Source organism: Eptatretus burgeri, chromosome 4 (assembly GCF_056783735.1).
Source record: "Eptatretus burgeri isolate ZD-2024b chromosome 4, Ebu_testis_v1, whole genome shotgun sequence".
NCBI lineage: Eukaryota > Metazoa > Chordata > Myxini > Myxiniformes > Myxinidae > Eptatretus > Eptatretus burgeri.
In genome coordinates, this window is record NC_140964.1 from 99,746,871 (window position 1) to 99,766,851 (window position 19,981).

A 19,981-nucleotide genomic window follows, 5' to 3' on the forward strand; every position below is an offset into this window, starting at 1 on the left:
ATAATTGGCAGATATTGGCAGTGTAAAACAATGACTGATAATATTCACTTCCACCAAGCATATTGCGGGTGCATTAACAGCCATCAAGGTGATGAAAACATTACAAGGCAACTCAAACTGCTTTGCAAGCCACTATGCATTCGATTTTTCAAGAAATGGGAAGTAGGAATGATCAGTGGAAATTCCAATCCAATCAGCAAAGATGAAACCTCAAACTACCTGGCGAGTAAGATCCCCTGGTACTCCTCGAGCTGACGTAAGAATCCTTTGTTTGGATTGATCACATGTCGGATGGATTTGATGTGGTTGTAGGCATAATCAAGACTCCAGCCAAATGCCTTCATTGCGTAAGCAATGACAGTTGAAGCCGAGCGACTCACACCCATCTTGCAGTGTACAAGGCAAGAGGATCGAGAAAGGCTGCAGGGGAATCAAAACAGGTCAAGTGACTGAAGGTTGGTGGGACATTACATACGATACATGCAAAGTGGTTTAAAATTTCAACGTCAACACCCTCTCACGCCTTCCCTCGACCCCCATTATGGAGCTCATGATGTGGGTCAAAATAGTTTCAATAGGCATTTGTCATGACGTCGAGAGAGAAGCTTTGTTGACCTGGTATATAAGTTGCCTCCAATGCCAATGATAACATTTTACATGCCTTTGACATCATATTTGTTGGGGTACCAACCACATTAAAGCATAGGAGGACAAATAATGCTGTTAACTCCATGAACTTAACATGCCACATGCATCTAAGAAAATGGCATGTTTCATTGTCGACTTAGAAGAAATTGAACCAAGGTCCAAAATGTAGATCATCCTTTTGAATTTCTTCTCATTTTGCTTTTCCAAAGTTACAACCCTGGCACATTAACAATTTAGATAATGTAGCCAGCAGTTTGACACAGACACACTTCATAGATCTCCACGAATGGTTCTGGGCCAATCACACGGTCAGCCTCAAAGACAAGATGTCAATTAGGCTTACCCTGCGATGTCAAGTGCTCAGCTACTGGTTAAGTAAAACTGCTCCATCCACAGCTTGTGGAATACGCTTTACCAACTTGAATCTTCAAGAATGCTTGCCCTACACAACATAGTGTCGAAAAAAACCTTGTTTCGCATCATCTTTTACAAAGAAACCAAGATCTGCTGCTTGCAAGCACAGGTGGGTCGATAGCCGATGAGACTTTTACCACCTCCTCAAGCACCCAAACCAACCTCCCTCTCTCATGTCAGTCCTCCTGCATCCACACCAAGCAGAAGCTGTACATTGGACAATCTCTCTCTAATAGGCTCCACAGGTTCAGACTCTCTGCCTCTGACTATCTGGAGAAAAAGGTTGCACAAGCAATAAAAGACATACCAACAAGAACAGATAGACAAAAACAAACAAACAAAAAAAACCTAGAATGACACTCGATGGAGCTCATACCTTCGCCAGGCTGAACAATCTATATGTTTTGTAGCCCACTTATATGCCAGATCTGCCTCCACACCTTAACGAAAATCTAATCGGCTTGTTCTTGTCAACTACCCAACCAACCTCATCCACCAAGTTTCGTCCGAATCCATCCACAACTGTTTGACATATGATTTTATACATGTATGTATGTGTATATACATATATATATACATATATATATAATGTATATACACATCGTTTATGGCCCCATTTCTCAATGGTGAAGAATCACAAAAAATTTGCATCAGGATCGTCACCAAAATCTAATCACAAACCGAGCTTGTCCACCAAGTTTCATCTGATTCCGTCCATAACTTTTTGAGACATCCAACTCATCAAACAAACAGAGGTGAAAACAACCTCTGTCCACCTTAGGAGGCAGAGTTAACAAATTAACAGGTAAGAATAGCGAAGCATGAGCATACCATGCCTTGTTGATGAAGTTGTAAGTCTTCTTCCAGTGGCTCAGCAAGTCTGAGTTCTCGATATCATACACACGCACGTTATGGTACTCAAACTTTCCTGGAAAGAAGTTGTCTATCTCCCTCGTCACATTCAAAATGTACTTCACTCTGTGCAAATGGTAAAATGAGTCAATAAGACACTTACACGCAATATATGTGGCATTCAAAAAATTATGTGAATGAGATACTCGCAATCGTCCAAGACAAGTCAAAAACATACGAGGCACTTGTAAAAAAAAAAAAAAAAAAAAAATCCATTCACATATCTTACTCCTATATTAAAATGAATTCACAATCGTCCAAGAACAATGCCGGAAGCAGAAGTTAGGGTGGTGAAAGGGATGTACAAATGAACAAAGGGAATAGTTTTGGTTGACGTCGGAGGAGTTCAGCGTGAACATCGGTTTGAGGCGGGGAAGCTCTCAGCCCACTCATGTTTATCATGGTGATGGAGCTGGTAAGCAGGAGGGTAAATGTGAGGGTATTCTGGGGAGGATGTTGTATGCGGATAATCTGACGGTTGTGGTGGAGAGTAAGTGGGAGATGCAGGAGCTACTGGGGAATGGAAGGAGGTATTGAGGAAGCATGGGCTGATTAGTATGGAGAAGAATGAGGTAATGTGTGTAGGGCAGCAGAGAAAAGAAATGAATATCAGGTTCGAGGGGAAGGAAATCAGACAGGGAAATAGGTTTGTGTCTGGGGGGGGCGGGGGGGGGGAGCAGTGACCAGGGATGGTTAGTCAGAGGCAAAGGTGCAGAAGAGGATTCAGGTGGGTGTGAATGTATTTAGGTGGGTGCAAAGGTTGATGGCAGAAAGAATCGTATCAAGGAAATTGAAAGGGATAGTTCTGGTGTCTTGTGTAACGCTGGCCTGTGTTTATTATGAACTGAAGATGCTGGTGCTGACAGAGAACAACACAAACTTCAGGTCTGCGAGAACAACTGGGTCAGGAGGATTGTGAGAGTGAAAAAGGGTGGATCGAAGGAGGATGGATGCACTGAGGGACATTGATGTGAAAATAAACTCAACGGGAAGATTGGTATGAAGCCGGCTGGACACTTGGTGAGGATGGGGGAAGAGAGAATGGCAAAGAGAGCAGGTAGGCTGAGGGAACAAGGTAGGAGGAAAAGAGCCGTTTTGATGGGAAGATTGTGTGAGGAGGGGTATCAATAGGGTGGGGGTGGTTGGAGAGTTGAGAGAGTTGCCAGAGGACAGAGGGAAGTGGAGGACATACCGTTGTCAAGGCAGGACAGAAGATTGGTACCATTGGACCTCATCCCTTTTCAAGGGAAGCGAATAAAAGAAGATTAAAATAAATTAAAAAGCATTGGTGTGTCTTGTACTACAGAGCATCTCATTCGCATAACCTTTTGAATGCCCCTTGTATGTACCTTGCAACATAAAATAAATTAATAACAAAGGAAAACTTCAGTAAAAATACAGTATTCAGATTTGTCTTTAGTCAATTTAAAAAAAAAAAAAATTTTTGTTTTTTTAGCACTTTCAGTGAAAGTAAATTAATTTAGAGAAAAGAAAAATTCAATCAGAAGAAAAGTCAAATGAAAAGAAAAATACATAGGCGGTGCGTTCAAATATGAAGGTCTCCCAATTTATTTCAACAAGCATGCAAGACTAACAAAAACTAGGAGAGATCGCAAACCCTCGCCAGGCCTTGTTTTGTGTGGCGTTTGTGTGCTGTGGATGATGCATGGGTGATGTAAGTTTATGTTCATATAGTAGACAAACTGACTTTTTCAGTTATATTGTTTTGACGAGCGTGGATCGGCTCGATACCCTCACTTCTCCACACATCGTTAGACATTTGCGTTACAGATTTGCTGTGTTGTCATAATTTACACCAATCATAATACAAGCATTTCTTTTGTACAAATTTATTTATAATATTGGTGATATTATATTCATTTGTAATATAAAACGGTCCAAATGGTCTAAAGCTATAAATGGTCAAGAGTCGAAGCTATCCAACCTGTTTGAAGGGTGTAAGGGGTTTAAATGGTGTTAAGGTCTAACGGGACATGAGGGTGTAAAGGTACAAAGGTGCTCGGGGTCAAAAGGGTATAAAAATGTCTGAAGGTGTTGAAAGGGTTTTAAAAGGTCTTGGGGGTCTTTAACGGTCAAAGGAGCCTGGTGTTGGCTTCGTGGTTAGAGTGGCGGCTTGGGATCCTCGGGTCCTGAGTTCAAGCCCCGTTGGGTCACTGAATTAATACACCAGGAGGTTGACTCAGCCTGTCACCCTTCCGAGGTCGGCAAAATGAGTACCAGTGCACTGGTAAGGGGGACACTGCATCAGCGGCATAGCCGCGTCCCAACCAATGATGCAACCAGCAGCCACAGGTTGCACTCGATAGAGAGAACAGTCAAAGGGATCTCAGCAGTCTAAAGGGTCGAAAGGTACATTCCAAGAGTACGTAAGTGAAGTCAGGGTGCAACGGACATTCAAAGAGTACGCAATTAATAAACACGGCTTCAGGGATGGACCTACCGTGCTTTTCATATATATATATATATATATATATATATATATATATATATATATATATATATATATATATATATATATATATATATATATATATATATATATATATATATATATATATATATATATATATGTATACACATATTCACATTCCCAATCTATATATTACTAAAAATCTCATCTTGTATCTATGTATGTATGTATGGTCCTGAAATACATCCAAAACGTTACACGATAGCGCAAAAATTTTTGGCCCACCGTACTCACCATTCTCCTGCGGTGTGCACTATCAAGTTTCGTTCAAATCGGGTAACGAAAAAATTATAAAAGAATCATTTCCCGATTCAGTCAAGTACTCTTCGGGAGTATTTGATCAATGCAAAGAACCTTAGCGGTATAGTTCACTGGAGCTATCTTTTTGTTTTTCATGAAATGATTTATTTTAAAATCTCAAACATTTAGTATAGACGAAGAACGATTTATTTTTAAGCATAAAATAAACATCGCCATTTTGATCTTATACTTCCGTGTTCATTAATAAATAAAATTGTGTTTAGAAGATTACGCACAATAATTTCTTCGATATTCTTTTCTCCGTTTTGTTTTTTCACATTGACGTGCAATATCAAGTTTCGTTCAAATCGGAGAACGAAAATTTTTTAAAAAAAAAATCAATTCCTGATTCAGTTAGGTACTGTTCGGGATTATTTGATCAATGCAAACAACCTCCGCAGTATAGTTCGCGGGAGCTATCTTTTTTTTTTTTAATTGATTTTTTTATCAACCGCTGTCATAACGGGAACCCAACGGGTTCACGGGTCATCGAGTTACATGTAAAGGTGCTTGCATAATATAGATGTGCATGTGTACATATTTTGAAGATACACTAATGTTGTTAACACATACTTTATCAATGTACCCACATTCTTAATATTACAACCTTTATATACTCACATTCTAATAATGTACTTTATGGACATGCTCGCATTTTACTAGTACAGCAAGACCCTAACATGGCTGTAGGTGGTTGGTTTTGGATTCTATGCACGTAGCTGGTGGGAGATGGTTTTGCACCCGCAAAAAACGCGAATACGCAAAGCACAGTGCCAGGAACGTAGAAGCAGGTGACATATGAACCGAGGATACGCGGGGTCTGTAAATGTCAAATCCACAAATGTCAGGGTTTCACAGTACATACTAAATACGTACTCGCATTCTAATTGTACCTGCTTTAGAAAGGTATTCAGTTGGAAAAAAAAAATAGACAATGTGTCATACTGGCTATCACCAAGTAGCGTCTGTAGCCTACGTTAGAACATTATGTGTAGACAGATAGACAAAAGAAGACGACGTCGTGCAGAGCATGATACTTTCAAAATCCATAAAACAAATTTGACCTCAAAAACAATTGGTGGATGTATTCAGTGATCTGATATGAAAATCCTGTTCAAATTTCAAGTCAATCGAATGAAAAAAAAAAAATCAACAATTTTAGAAATTCGGCCAATATTGACCTTTTGACCAATGGTGACCTCAAAAATAATTGGCTCGGTGAATTCAGTGACCTGAAATATAAATCCTCTTCAAATTGCAAGTCAATGGGATGAAAATTGAGGATGTTAGAAATCTCACCCAAGTTGTTGACCTTTGGCCTATGTTGACCTCAAAAATAATTGGTGGTTGAATTCATAAATTGATATGAAAATCCTGTTCAACTTTCAAGTCAATCAGATGAAAAATGAAGATTTTAGAAATTTCACCTTTGACCTCGAAATCAATTGGCTTCCCAGTTGAGATGACCCCTACAACTTGGTAAAGTTTCATGATGCTCGGTTTAGAGTTGTGACCTGTCGGCGACTGACAGACAAACAGACAGAATAACCAAATCGACTGACCAAAATACTTGAAAAATCTTCGATTTTGCAAGTAACAAACAAACTAACAAACAGACCCATATGCAATACCCTCTCCTCTGGTGAGGGCAATGATACACACCTCACGTCGACACATGGTCACCGAGAGGTGCTATACATTTTTGGCACCTATCCAAGTGTCCGTCCATATGAAATCTAACAAAGCTTTGAACTGAGTGACTGATGCCAATCCTGAACTGAAGGAGAGGTTGTGACCACAAAGGCAGTCTTTCATTTTTGGAAATAACCAAAAGCCAATTGGGTACAAAGTCCGGTAAATATGAATGTATGTAGGATGAGTTAATTGCAGATGTGCTGGAAGTTAAACCTTGATTTTGCAACTGCCATTTCCTCTGCAAGGGTGACACAGAATAATTTGATATACATATCCGCAGCCATGGTGATTCGTTCAATCATTATTCTGCGATTGTTAATCATCAATTCTTCCACACGCTGAATGGTGTTGAGGGTCATTTCGAATGAGGCTCAATTTTGCAACTGAAGTCTCTCTTTAAACCATAAATTACCTCCGAACATCCATGGTTGACTCCACACACTGCCACCGGCTAACAATGAACGTCCACTCGGATGCAAAATATTGATGATAATGCATGGCTCGTGCAATCTGCAAGGAGCTATTTTGCAGTGTACAAAGTAAATGCTGCTAATGATGCATGACATGACAGGCTGCTGCCACATGTCAAACAAGAAAAAGAGCAATCAGAAATTGCAGACCCTCGCTAGGACTTGCTTAGTGTGATGTATTGTGTGGAGTTTGTGTACTGGTGTGTTATGTAATTAATAAGAGACATAATTAGAACTGCCACTTCCTAACTGCTGGCAGTGATGACCGGGTACAAAGACATCCCCACTATGATTGGACGCCTGACCCTAAACCACAACTTTTTTTTATTATTATTCAATTGAATTTAGAATGGGATTAAAATAAATCCAATTCAAATCAAATGAAAGACCAAATAGGTAAAGTCCTGCATTGGAGTCATCAGAAGGAACCTGAACAAGCAAAAAGCAAAGATGAAGTAATCAGGAGGAATCTGGATAGGATTCATATTTCAGCAGCTACTTTCAGCTGCTACTCCTACGATGCCACAATTATGATTAAAACGTTCTACATGAGTAGTCGCACCGATGGTGAAAATTTCATCTCAATCCGACAAGCAGTTACGGAGAAAAACATGAAAGTTCTGTGCGGACAAACAAACAAGGAGACAGACAGACAAACGGACCCAAACACAATATCCTCTCCTTCGGCGACGGTAATTAAGTGGGAACGTTCCTTTAACAATGTGTGCAGTTGTTATTCAGTTCATATTCACGCATTCAATAATTATGAGACCGTCATATTTGAATGCACCACATAAAATGTCGTGCTCCCTTGTTTGACTTCTGGCATTTTCTGACTTGGCCATCCACAGTATTAAACCAGGCTGAAGAGCAAACTCAAGTTCAGTAATATAGGCCTTGGAGGCCAGTAAAACACACAGAATGCCACATTCATTGTACATGCACACATGCTATTTTCAGTCACGCCACTTACGCACCCCCTACTCTGAAGATCCTCCAAGTTTGATGCATTCCATTCAGATCCCTAAAAATAATAATTAAAAAAAAACACCAAAAGCAATAAGATGCAAGTAACACTGATGTCAAGATAAAACAAATATTTATACAACCACAGGTGTCAAGAACAACACTGCATTTTCTGCAATTTAAATTAATTGTCTGAATCAAGTGGACACCTGTATAATTAATTCATTCATTTTGTATCATCACACCAATGAAAGCAATCGGCGAGCATACTAACGCTACATAATTAACCTCTGCCAGGTCCTTTGGTGTACATGTCCCTGATCCTGTATAATGCATGTATATTTAATCAGCAGGAGACAAAAAATAAAAATAAAAAAATAAGAAAAACACAGGTTTTCCTCTACAGATTGTATTTTTGTACACAGTTTATAGCAAAAAATAAAATACAAGGCAATAAGGAATAGGAAGAGGAAAAATTAAAAAAAAGAACTGACAAGGTACACGTGGTCAAAGATTTTCGAAGGACTATCCATTTGTCCAAGCAGAATGATGAGTTCATTGTCAATTACACCACGGTAATCCGTCAGTTTACGGCTAAGCTGGTGCTCCAGTTCCAGTCGAATCTGCACCAGACGACAGTCACACAGTTAAACCCCGCCACACGACCGAATCCCCCGCCGGCAGCTGAACAACCCCGCCACATGGTTGAATACACTTCAGATATAAAACGATGTACAATTTTAGTAAAAAAATGAATGTAACTAAAATATTTAATCACACCCATACGGTATCAGCAATAAAAGTTTTTCGATAAATTGCTTCTTGACATTTTCTGCAATCCAACTTCCATTTCCCACAGCCTGACCTCCTTGCTGGTAACATTTTCCAGGTCATAATGGACCACGATTTCCCGCAGCTTGCTCCGAATCAGCAGTTCCACTCGTTCACTCTCTGTCTCACTGCAAATCCCAAAGCAAACATAAATGTATGAAGACATTATCTCCCGGTGCCTATTTAATAACAGCTGGGATGCTCACATTCAAAAAATTCTGATACGAAGTACAATTACATGGAAAGTGCTTGGCAGAGCAGTGAAAAGTTCTGTCGTTTGCAGAAATTTATGATTTTCCTCAATCGGGTGAAGAATATACATTTTGCAAATACATACATCACATGACCTTCAGTATGATTAGTAGGGTGTACAACCTTTTAGACTAACTTTATTATTTGTGACCAGGGAAGCAAAATCATTCTTCAGTACAACAGGTAGTTGAAAAGAGTGAGAATCAGCATTTTGGAGTGCTCAATTGATATTCCCCAATGGAAAGCAAAATAAATTATCATGAGTGTAAAATTTTTTGCAATTCCATCTACTTTGTTCACCACTGCTTTCTCCAATATTAGCGTTTCTATTCAAATTATCAATCAGATCAGGAAGGAAGTGTTCAAATCTGAGCATGAAGGTGGATGATATTGCTTTAGCTTTTCCTCAAGTTGGTGTAAGAAGCATGTATTTCAACCATGTGCAACAAACAAAGGTGACCGGTGTGTGCCATCACACATGTCATGTGCAATATATTGTGTGTCAAAGAAAAATTGGACATTGCGTCACAGCACCTCTAACTTTTGCCAATGGGAAAACACGACAAGCACCATTGACCAATGGGCAAAAGAAAAGTGGATGAAGCTCAGCTGCTTGAGTTTTCAGGGGGCAAGGAGTATTTGTAATGTATGCAGACTGTGTTGCAGAGAACAAAAGGTGAGATGTATTCCACAACATTGAGAAGTTAAACATATTGTGCATGTTATGGTGGGTGTACATTGGCCAACTACAAGGGCACTCGGCAAAGCGCATACCGCCGCCACGTAATATCTGATCCACAAGAACATATCAGGCCCAATACATTTTTGAAATATCATGCGATATAATCGTTTTTGACCCAATCTCTCAATGGTGAAGAATCACTTTAAAGATTAAATAATTCTCAAATGCAGATCCAGATCCAGATCTTCACCAAAATCGAATCAATTCGTCATGTTCACACCACCCAACCTGTCTACCAAGTTTCACCCAAATCAGTCCACAACTTTTTGATAAATCATGCAAAATATATATATATATATATATATATATATATATATATATATATATATATATATATATATATATATATATATATTCACAGTCATGTGCCACTTAACAACGGGGTTACGTTCATTAAGCGGTCGTCATTGTGCGAAATGTGTCGTTAAGCGACGTCGTCATTGTGCAAACATCATAGAGTGTACTTACACAAACCTAGATGGTATAGCCTACTACACACCTCGGCTATATGGTATAGCCTATTGCTCAGCCTACAAACCTGTACAGCATGTTACTGTACTGAATACTGGAGGCAATTGTAACACAATGGTAAGTATTTGTGCATCTAAACACAGAAAAGGTAGAGTAAAAATACGGTATAAAAGATTTTTTTTAATGGTGCACCTGCATAGAACACTTACCATGAATGGAGCTTGCAGGACTGGAAGTTGCTCTGCGTGAGTAAGTGAGTGAGTGGTCAGTGGTGAGTGAATGCGAAGGCCGAGGATATTACTGTACACTACTGTAGAATTTATAAACACTGAACACTGAGGCTACACTAAATGTATTAAAAAATATTTTTCTTTCTTCAATAATAAATTAATCTTAGCTGAATGTAACTTCTTTACTTTATAAACTAAAAAAAAAAAAAATTAACTTTTTGATGAATGCTTAGGGGCCGTGAGGAACAAAACAACACAAGATTAAATCTCGTAAACTTTTTTTTTATATACAAGTAGAAAGAGTACACTCTAAAATAATGATAAAAAAGTACAGTATAGTAAATACATAAACCAGTAACATAGTTGTTTATCATTATCAAGTATTATGTGCTGTACATAATTGTATGTGCTATACTGTACTTTTATACAACTGGCAGCACGACAACATTACCAGGCGATAGGAATTTTTCAGCTCCATTATAATCTTATGGGACCACCATCGTCTTTGCGGTCTGTTGTTGACCGAAACGTCGTAATGCGGCACATGACTGTATATGTATATATATATATATATGTATATATATATATATATACATATATATACATACATATACATATACATACATATACATATACATACATATACATATACATATACATATATATATACATATATATGAGTTTAGCCAATCTCAATGGTGAAGAATCACTGAAAATAATTATTGGATACAGATTCGGATCTTCACCAAAATTGAATCAATTCTTCGTCATATACCCAACATGTCCACCAAGTGTCGTCTGAATCCTTCCACAACTTTTTGAGATATTGTGCTATATATCATTTTTGGCCCGATTTCTCAATGGTGAAGAATCATTTAAAACATTCTGGTAGCCGGATCCAGATCCGGATCTTCACCAAAATCTAATAAGTTCATCCTTGTCACACACCTAACCTGCCCACCAAATTTCATCTGGATCTGTCCTGAACTTTTAAGATATCTTACACACACACACACACACACACACCCACACACACACACACACACACACACACACACACACACACACACACACACACACACACACACACACACACACACACACACACACACACACACAGACAAAGGGGGTGAAAACAACCTCCTTCACCTTCGGTGGTGGAGCTAATAAGCAATTGTGGCAGCATTGAGCGACAGCGTTAACTTTGCAGCACAATGCACTTATTATTCTATTGATGGCACAAGTTGGTAAGATGGCAGTTCAAAGACCGCCATTTTACAACATCCAAGGACTCATTTGAAAGCGTTGTCTTGGAGGTACAAGCTAAAAAGTGTGCTTTTGCATCACGTGTTCCAAATTCTTTAACCAATTAATGTAAAATTCAGGGTGTACTTGATCTTATGATAGAAGAACAACAATTCGAGTAATTACGACTACTCCTACTTATTTTATTTCAACAGTCCCAATTATTTCCAGATAAAAGTGGAGTCAGTCAGCGAAGGTTTTTCATGAATCGACTTGCCAGGTCTGATGTTCGACTTAACGCGCAGAAATTTGGAATTTGTTCATAATGCAGGTGATCTCACAGACTTTTCACAAAATACACTGTGGGTTTTATAACATCCACCAACTAGTGCTAGCAGATGGGATGCCCAGCTTCGTATAAATATGAGGGATGACACGCCTTGAGGAGCAACATCTTGCCTGCAAAGCACCAATCCGACATTTGTGTAATCGAATCGGAAATCGAGCACAGACAAGAAAGCTCAGAAGTAAATGTGCTACCTCTTCACTACCTCGTCAGACGAGAGCAGAGACTCACAACAATGAATCCCATGCCAAACACCCCCATATTACCAGCCAAGATATAATCCGACAATTCAAAGGATGTTTGTGAGCAAGCAACAAGAACAATGCGACAATCAAATTTGGTGCTGACATGTCTTTTGGCGAATTGACCCGCACAGATATGACGTCCAACATGACATTCCACTCGTTGATGCGATTTTGATCAGAAGAGATGTTTGCAGAGTATCGTGCAAGCCAGGCATCATAGGAGCGTGCTAGGGCCTGCGAGCGTCGACGTGCTCCCTCACACACCCTGTGCAGGCATTGCAGAGCTGTCCTGAGGGATCAGGGTCAAATTAATAATTGTATTCATTTTATAAAACTGCAAATAAACTTTTAGTGCAAAATGTTGTAGTACACAGCATCTTTCAACCTTTATTCCACATTTTTTGATTTACCCATTCATATTTTCAATGTATTTGATGACTTTACAATCCATCCATTTGGAACATACTCTGTGCAGAGTGTTGGTGCTGCCGAAGCAGTCTCCTTGGCTATTGGGCACAATCCTGGACGGGTCGCCACATCGATACAGTATACCAGCATGCTGGCACTCATTATGCCGACCTCAGAAAGATGACAGGCCGAGTTAACCCCCACCTGGTATTAATTCAACAGCTGAGAAGGATTTTAACTCAGGACCCTAGGATACCAAGCCTACCACCCTAACCATTAAGCCAACACCAAGCATACCTTACAATGATCACATGAATAATCTGTCAAACCCTCCACTCACCACATAGCCTGCACGGAGACAGGTTTGAATATGTACGTTTTATCATCCGTTGTCACGATAAAACCTCTGCAAACAGAAATCAATTTTAAAAAACAATATAAAATAACAGCTTTATCACAAGGTAGTTAAGGCACAAATAAAGTATTTCATCTTTCATGCCTGTAACGTACGAACTCCAAGATACACATAATGCTTTCACTTCTTGCAGGCAGTGCAAGTGATATATCTCTCTATCTCTCTATCTCTCTATCTCTCTATCTCTCTATCTCTCTATATCTCTATATCTCTATATCTCTATATCTCTATATCTCTATATCTCTATATCTCTATATCTCTATATCTCTATATCTCTATATCTCTCTATCTCTCTATCTCTCTATCTCTCTATCTCTCTATCTCTCTATCTCTCTATCTCTCTATCTCTATCTCTATCTCTATCTCTATCTCTATCTCTATCTCTCTCTCTCTCACATACACACACACACACACACACACACACACACACACACACACACACAGACACACACAGACACACACAGACACACACACACACACACACCACTACCCACTTATCCAGAGCCGCAGTTTTTCATTAACTTTTGCATCCACTAAGAATCAAACCCAGCCAAGTCAAACAAATCACGACAACAACCAGTGGCACTCGGTGTCATTTGAGAAACATCCAATGCTGGGATATGTTGCTTGTTTAGGCTACAGGAACTGCCAAATGGGCATTTAGTACACAGGACGACCCCACACACACACACACACACACACACACACACACACACACACACACACACACACACACACACACACACACACACACACACACACACACACACACGTCAACCTTTTCATCTGGTCTCCGGGAGTGGCACATGCATCTTACCCATCTCCATCGAGGTGGATCATGGTGTCACTATGTAGAGGCAACACGAGGCCGACAGTGCAGGAGGGGCTGCGGAATAAAGATGATGGCATTCAGGGGGAAGCAGTTTTAGGAAAAAGGAAAAGCTTTAGTAAAGTGATATCTTTGACAAAATAAACATGAATGATTAGGAAATTAGGAGACAATGAACAATTGAGTACATTATATAAGATTTGAATCTGGGATCACATCATGAACTAAATGCTCAGCAGGGAATGATAAACAGGCCAACACAAACAGCCCATCTGCTGGCAGAATTTTTTTTTTAACACAAGTACAAGTACATTCAAAGTACCACCCCCATGGCAAATAAATAAATAATGCCTCCGGCACGTGACATTGCCAGGGTGCCGTCAGTGTCTGGTGATACCACCTTGCAGCACGTGGAGACGGAATTGGGAGGGAGCGGTGTACAACAATTGATTGATTGCATAATTTAAATAAATAAATGAGTGGTAAAATAATTAATTTCTTAACGAATTGGCTAATAGCATACCTAAACCACCACCGTTTCATCCGAATCCAACTTTTTGAAAAGAATCGAAAAATTAAATAATTGATTAATCAAGAAATCAAAAATACCCTTTATAGCCAAATCACTTTGTCATTGAGGTGTCCAAATATCAGCTTCCTAGCTTAAAATGTGCCTGAGATATTGACAGGATGAGAAAGAAAATAAGTAATGAATAAATCGATAATTATTATTATCGATTTATTCATTACTTATTTTCAACCACCATCTCTCTCTGTCTTAATTAATTATAATTAATCAATTAATTGATTCATCTCAAAATTTTAAAAAAACAACTTGCCAAAGCACATCTTCACTTTTGTCCCCAAATTTCATCTTCCAAGCTCAAAGGATGGCCGAGATATCACCCAGCCAAACAAACAAACAAAGAGTAAAAACTGAGTACTCCCTTCCTTCGGCACCTGTGATTACATCATGCATCGCCTGGATATGGAATTGGGAAGGAGCAGTGTACTGCGACTACTACACCAACTCCCTCACTAATGCACAGTATCTCTGTCGGATGTTCATTAGGCAGTTGCAGAAGAGAAAAACATTAAGTGAGAAGCAGTACCTGTCCTGATCAGGGAAATCATAGCCAAGGATGAAACCCTGTTCTGTAGGAGAGAGGTGCCGAGTGTTGACAAGGGTCAGGTAGCGCAGACGGGTACGATGGTTGCTCTCCAAGCAGACGGTCTGGAGATGGAACATGTATGAGTAGGTTGAGTTCGTCAGAACAATAAGGTCACAGGTCAGATTTGGGTTCAAGTGCATTCAAATCCAACTGCCTGTAAATCTTACAAATGCAAATGCAAAAATAAATGCATGCACTTCATTTGAATCCAAACACAAATAAAACTGAGACTTCAGCAAATGCAAACACTTATACAATTGAGGCCCCGCGAGGAGCAGTGATGTATGCGACATTTTTTAATGATATGATGATGATAGGCTCGGATGATAGGGTAAGGGTTAAAATAGTGCTATATGGCATTAACTCCAAAATGGCCGATGTGTCCCTTACATCACTCCTCCTCGCAGGGCCTCAATTGTGTAATCCATGGAAGATAGATTTATGAAAACAAGCAGAACACAATCCAAAAGTTTTCATTTGTCTTGTAAAACATTTATTGAAGTACTGAAAAACAGTGAGTAACATCAATATAAAAAGACACCAAAATATTTTTATGTTAAAGATCACACCAACCAATCATTACACTTTAACAAAACAAAAAATTAAATAAAAACATTGGTGTATTCAAAGTTGAGGCTCGTGGAAGAGCGAGTGCACTGTATGAATCAAGATGTAACAAAAACAGGACGTGTAACATGCAAAACAGGATGCAAAAGGAACAGTAGGGGGAGAGGGACACACAGAGGGAGAGAGAGGGACACACAGAGGGAGAGAGAGCGAGAGAGCGAGAGAGAGAGCGAGAGAGAGCGCGAGAGAGCGAGAGAGCGCGAGAGAGCGAGAGAGCGCGAGAGCGCGAGAGAGCGCGAGAGAGCGAGAGAGCGCGAGAGAGAGCGAGACAGAGCGAGAGAGAGCGAGACAGAGCGAGAGAGAGCGAGAGAGCGAGAGAGCGAGACAGACCCAGAGAGAGAGAGACAGAGAGACAGACCCAGAGAGAGAGAGAGAGACAGAGAGACAGACGCAGAGAGAGAGAGACAGAGAGACAGACCCAGAGAGAGAGAGAGACAGAGAGACAGACCCAGAGAGAGAGAGACAGAGAGACAGACCCAGAGAGAGAGAGACAGAGAGACAGACCCAGAGAGAGACAGAGAGACAGGCCCAGAGAGAGACAGAGAGACAGACCCAGAGAGAGACAGACAGGCAGACCCAGAGAGAGACAGACAGACAGACCCAGAGAGAGAGAGAGACACACACACACACACACACACACACACACACACACACACACACACACACACAGAGAGAGAGAGAGAGAGAGAGAGAGAGAGAGAGAGAGAGAGAGAGAGAGAGAGAGAGAGAGAGAGAGAGAGAGAGAGAGAGAGAGAGAGAGAGAGAGAGAGAGAGAGAGAGAGAGAGAGAGAGACAGAGAGAGAGAGAGAGAGAGAGAGAGAGAGAGAGAGAGAGAGAGAGAGAGAGAGAGAGAGAGAGAGAGAGAGAGAGAGAGAGAGAGAGAGAGAGAAAGAAACACCAACAGCAAAGTTATAGGCCAAGATAGAGGGACTCTTGAACAAACAATGGGTGTGTGGAGGAATGGGGGGCAGGAGGGGAATACATACAGAAGGAAACTCCAAGGATGGAAAAACTGTCCACTTGGAAGGAGGAAAAATTGGGGTGGAGCTAATGCATGCAGAAAATATCATGGTTTTGAATTTGGGACGATCTGAGATGGTGGTGAATCGCTATCTTGAAGACCTGGAGGGAAGAATAAGATTAAAGAGGATGAAAGTTGGTGCACAGGTGGGGGAAGGGGGGGAGGAGTGGGGAGAAGAGCAAATTAGTGGAGGTAATCAGTGATCTTGGATTTCAGTAATTTCACCAGCAGGGAGTTGATGGTGCACCGTGCAAGGCCTGCAGAAACCTGTGGGAGAAGGGGACAAAGCACAGCAAGAGCAGACGGTGCAAGAATAGAAAGGAGGCAGGAGAACACAGAGACCACCAACCTATCTCCAATGGTGAAGTGATAGGCCCATAGACTTGGCTTCATTGCAGGAGATTCCAATAATCTTAAAGGCCTTGGCTTCCATGACATCAAGCTGAGCAATATGAGGCAGGGGAAAACAGCCAAGAGGGGAGAGCAGTACTCCATCAAGCTGCAGAAGAAGGCCTTGTAGGTGGATAGAAGTTCAAGTGTGCCAAGGAAAGACTTCGTACAATGGAGGATACCTCATCAGCAGCTGGCTTTGCAGATCAACTTTTAAATGCGATTTGCCAAATAAAGGTCATGGCTGAAAGTGAGACCCAGGTGTTTGAATGATTGAACTTCATCAAGAGGATTGTTAAGAAAGTAAATGGGATATTTGCCAGATGGTCCTTTCAGAGAGATAGTGAGATTTGTCAGGATTGCTCAACAAACGTTTCAAAGTTGCTGCGAGATAAACTTTTCTTCTCGGGGCGAAAGATTTTGCCAGCAAGAGAGAACGAAATCTCGACAAGGACAGAGGAGGAAAATATATACAAGTAGTGCTGAGTTCGGGAAGCCATGGAAATAGGTGCTGGTTGTCTTTTCAGAATCGAAAAGGATCTCTGCTGCAGGTGAAGTGGGTTAATTTTCAGTACATTTCCATTTCTTGAGTATATGGACTGGAGATATAAATTCAGGCCTCATCTACAAAGAATGGAAATGTGTAGCTTTTCTTTGAAGGAAGAGAAAACGACTCATCGACCTGTGGATGGCCTTGTGAATCAATGGTGAAGGTGCTGGCGTGGGTAATGTCTTCCTTAAGTCATGATGATTGGTCACCTTTCAACAGTAAAGTTTCAGGTGTGGATCCAGAAGTTGCTCTCCGATAAATGGTCCTGTCCTCAAATCTTAAGAGCCACTTGTCAATGGAACTCATGAGGGAAATCACAAGCTTCATCTTGTATTCAGATGGGAAAGGAGGGTGCCTTTTTCTTTCAATGGATAGAGATGATGATGAAACAAGTCGTCATACCATGGTCTCCTGTATCACTACCCTGTCTAATTTTCTCAAAGAAGTTATTTCTTTTTAAAGATGAATCTTTGAGAACAAGTCTGTCTCTGGTAGTGAGTGCAGTCGTATTTTGGGAGTCAGGATTTTCCTTGTCAATACTTGAGTACACTTCTCACCATCTCGATTTAACCGTTCAAACGTGTTGTATTGAGGGACTGTGACTTGAGCTGATTTTCCAGGACAGTGTCTGGTGTCGATCTCCTGATGTGGCCTACAATAGATGAGACTTTGGCGAGGACAGCAATGGTCTGTTTTGATTATTTTAGTCCATCCCTCACAACAAGTTGAAGTGAATGCACAAAACAACGCTCGGGTTGAGGCAGATATTCCCCAGAACAGTCGACTGACACATTGGCCACCATCAACCGACACACTTTCATCATCCAGGCCAACGTCACCAAGGTCCAAAGAAGCTTGGACTTTTGGCTGGAACCCAGGCAGGCCAAAGGTCATAAGCATATATTTTTGGAGGCATTGTCACTCGTGATACTTCCACTGTACATTTAAGACAGCAAAGAAAAAACAAAAAAGAAAAAATAATTGTGAAACATCAACACCCATTCATTCCCAGAAATGCCCCCCAAAAAGTTGTAGTTACATTTACTACAACCCACAAGATACCCCTTCAACCACAGATTATATAATTTATTGCTTTGCTTGCAAAGAAATATTGTGGACTTGTGCAATAGCCTAGTTCCCATTTTACATATTCTTGTTCATTTCAAACTGAATGTGTTGACTGTCAGGATTTAACATTGGCCAGCCAAGTACTGTATGGACAAGAATACCTCCAACAACACTGTGTATACGTTCCAGGAAATGGAGCGTTGTGTGAAACAGCTCTATAGGAGGTAATTATAACTCTTGTAGCAGAGGTGTTCACAGTCACAGCATCGCCATTTCTCACGTATGAGTGACATAACAAGGGCTTCATTGGGGTATCAGCAATATCACCAATATCGATATTAATGATACAGTAAACATGAAAAATCTATTAAAGTGTTTTATAATGTAGAGTTTTATAATGTAGAGTTAGCGTTTAATGAAAGACATAAAAATGCCTCTTCATGGTAGCGGTAAAACAGTGAGGACTACTCCTGGGAAGATGAGCCAGCTTGTGACCCATCCTTGGGAACTGCAGGCTTCTTGTTGAAGAAGGCATCAAGGGTAGACTGCCTTGTGTGCACTTTCCTCTCCAGAAGCATTTCCTGGGAGCAAGCGATCTCTGCCAGAACACCTCCATTGACAGTGCTGCTGCATTCCCAGTCAGGATCGTTCACAGACCAAATGTCAAAGATCTCGTTGATCTTGGCGATGTCCTCTGACGACATTGCAGTCAATTGCCTTTTAGGTTGAGCTCCTTCAGTTTCGTCTTCCTTCTCCTCCAAAGCATGCTTACATGTATTTTTGTTTGTTTCTTTTACCAGTACAAAGTACAACATTTATAACAATTACTCCAAGGACGAAGAGCGCTTACAACAAAACGGTGTTGTAGAAAGCAGCATGAGAGGAGGTATTACTGTACATTGTAGCCTGGTATCGGCTTAGTGGTTAAGGTGGCTGACTTTGGATCCTCGGGTTCTGAGTTCGAGCCCCGTTGCCGCTGAATTAATACCAGGTTGGGTTGACTCAGCCTGTCATCCTTCTGAGGTCAGCAAAATGAGTGCCAGTGTACTGCTAATAGGGACACTGCATCAGCAGCATAGACGTGTCCCTAACCAATGATGCAACTTGCAGCCACAAGGCTGCACTCGAAAGAGACAGACTGTACATTATCAATACCTCCTCATGCTTCAATACTGGCAATAGTTGTGGAATTTGCTAGTTCTGCAAATCAAAGACCAAGCCTTATGACTCAGCACATGTACTG

At 40.6% G+C, this 19,981-nt stretch overlaps 1 protein-coding gene across 2 annotated transcripts in view; it reads right to left on the reverse strand.

The window, feature by feature from the left end:
- LOC147028746 (uncharacterized) overlaps positions 1–19,981 on the reverse strand; it is a 52,763-nt gene that overhangs the window by 15,240 nt on the left and 17,542 nt on the right. For both annotated transcript variants that reach the window (XM_085879418.1, XM_085879419.1), the window contains 9 exons: positions 15,023–15,144; positions 13,899–13,967; positions 13,007–13,072; positions 12,362–12,547; positions 8,762–8,855; positions 8,391–8,519; positions 7,908–7,954; positions 1,894–2,040; positions 220–420 (listed from right to left, as the gene is read on the reverse strand). In XM_085879418.1, coding sequence (XP_085735544.1) covers positions 220–420; positions 1,894–2,040; positions 7,908–7,954; positions 8,391–8,519; positions 8,762–8,855; positions 12,362–12,547; positions 13,007–13,072; positions 13,899–13,967; positions 15,023–15,144 — 1,061 coding nt within the window. The remainder of the gene's footprint in view (positions 1–219; positions 421–1,893; positions 2,041–7,907; positions 7,955–8,390; positions 8,520–8,761; positions 8,856–12,361; positions 12,548–13,006; positions 13,073–13,898; positions 13,968–15,022; positions 15,145–19,981) is intronic.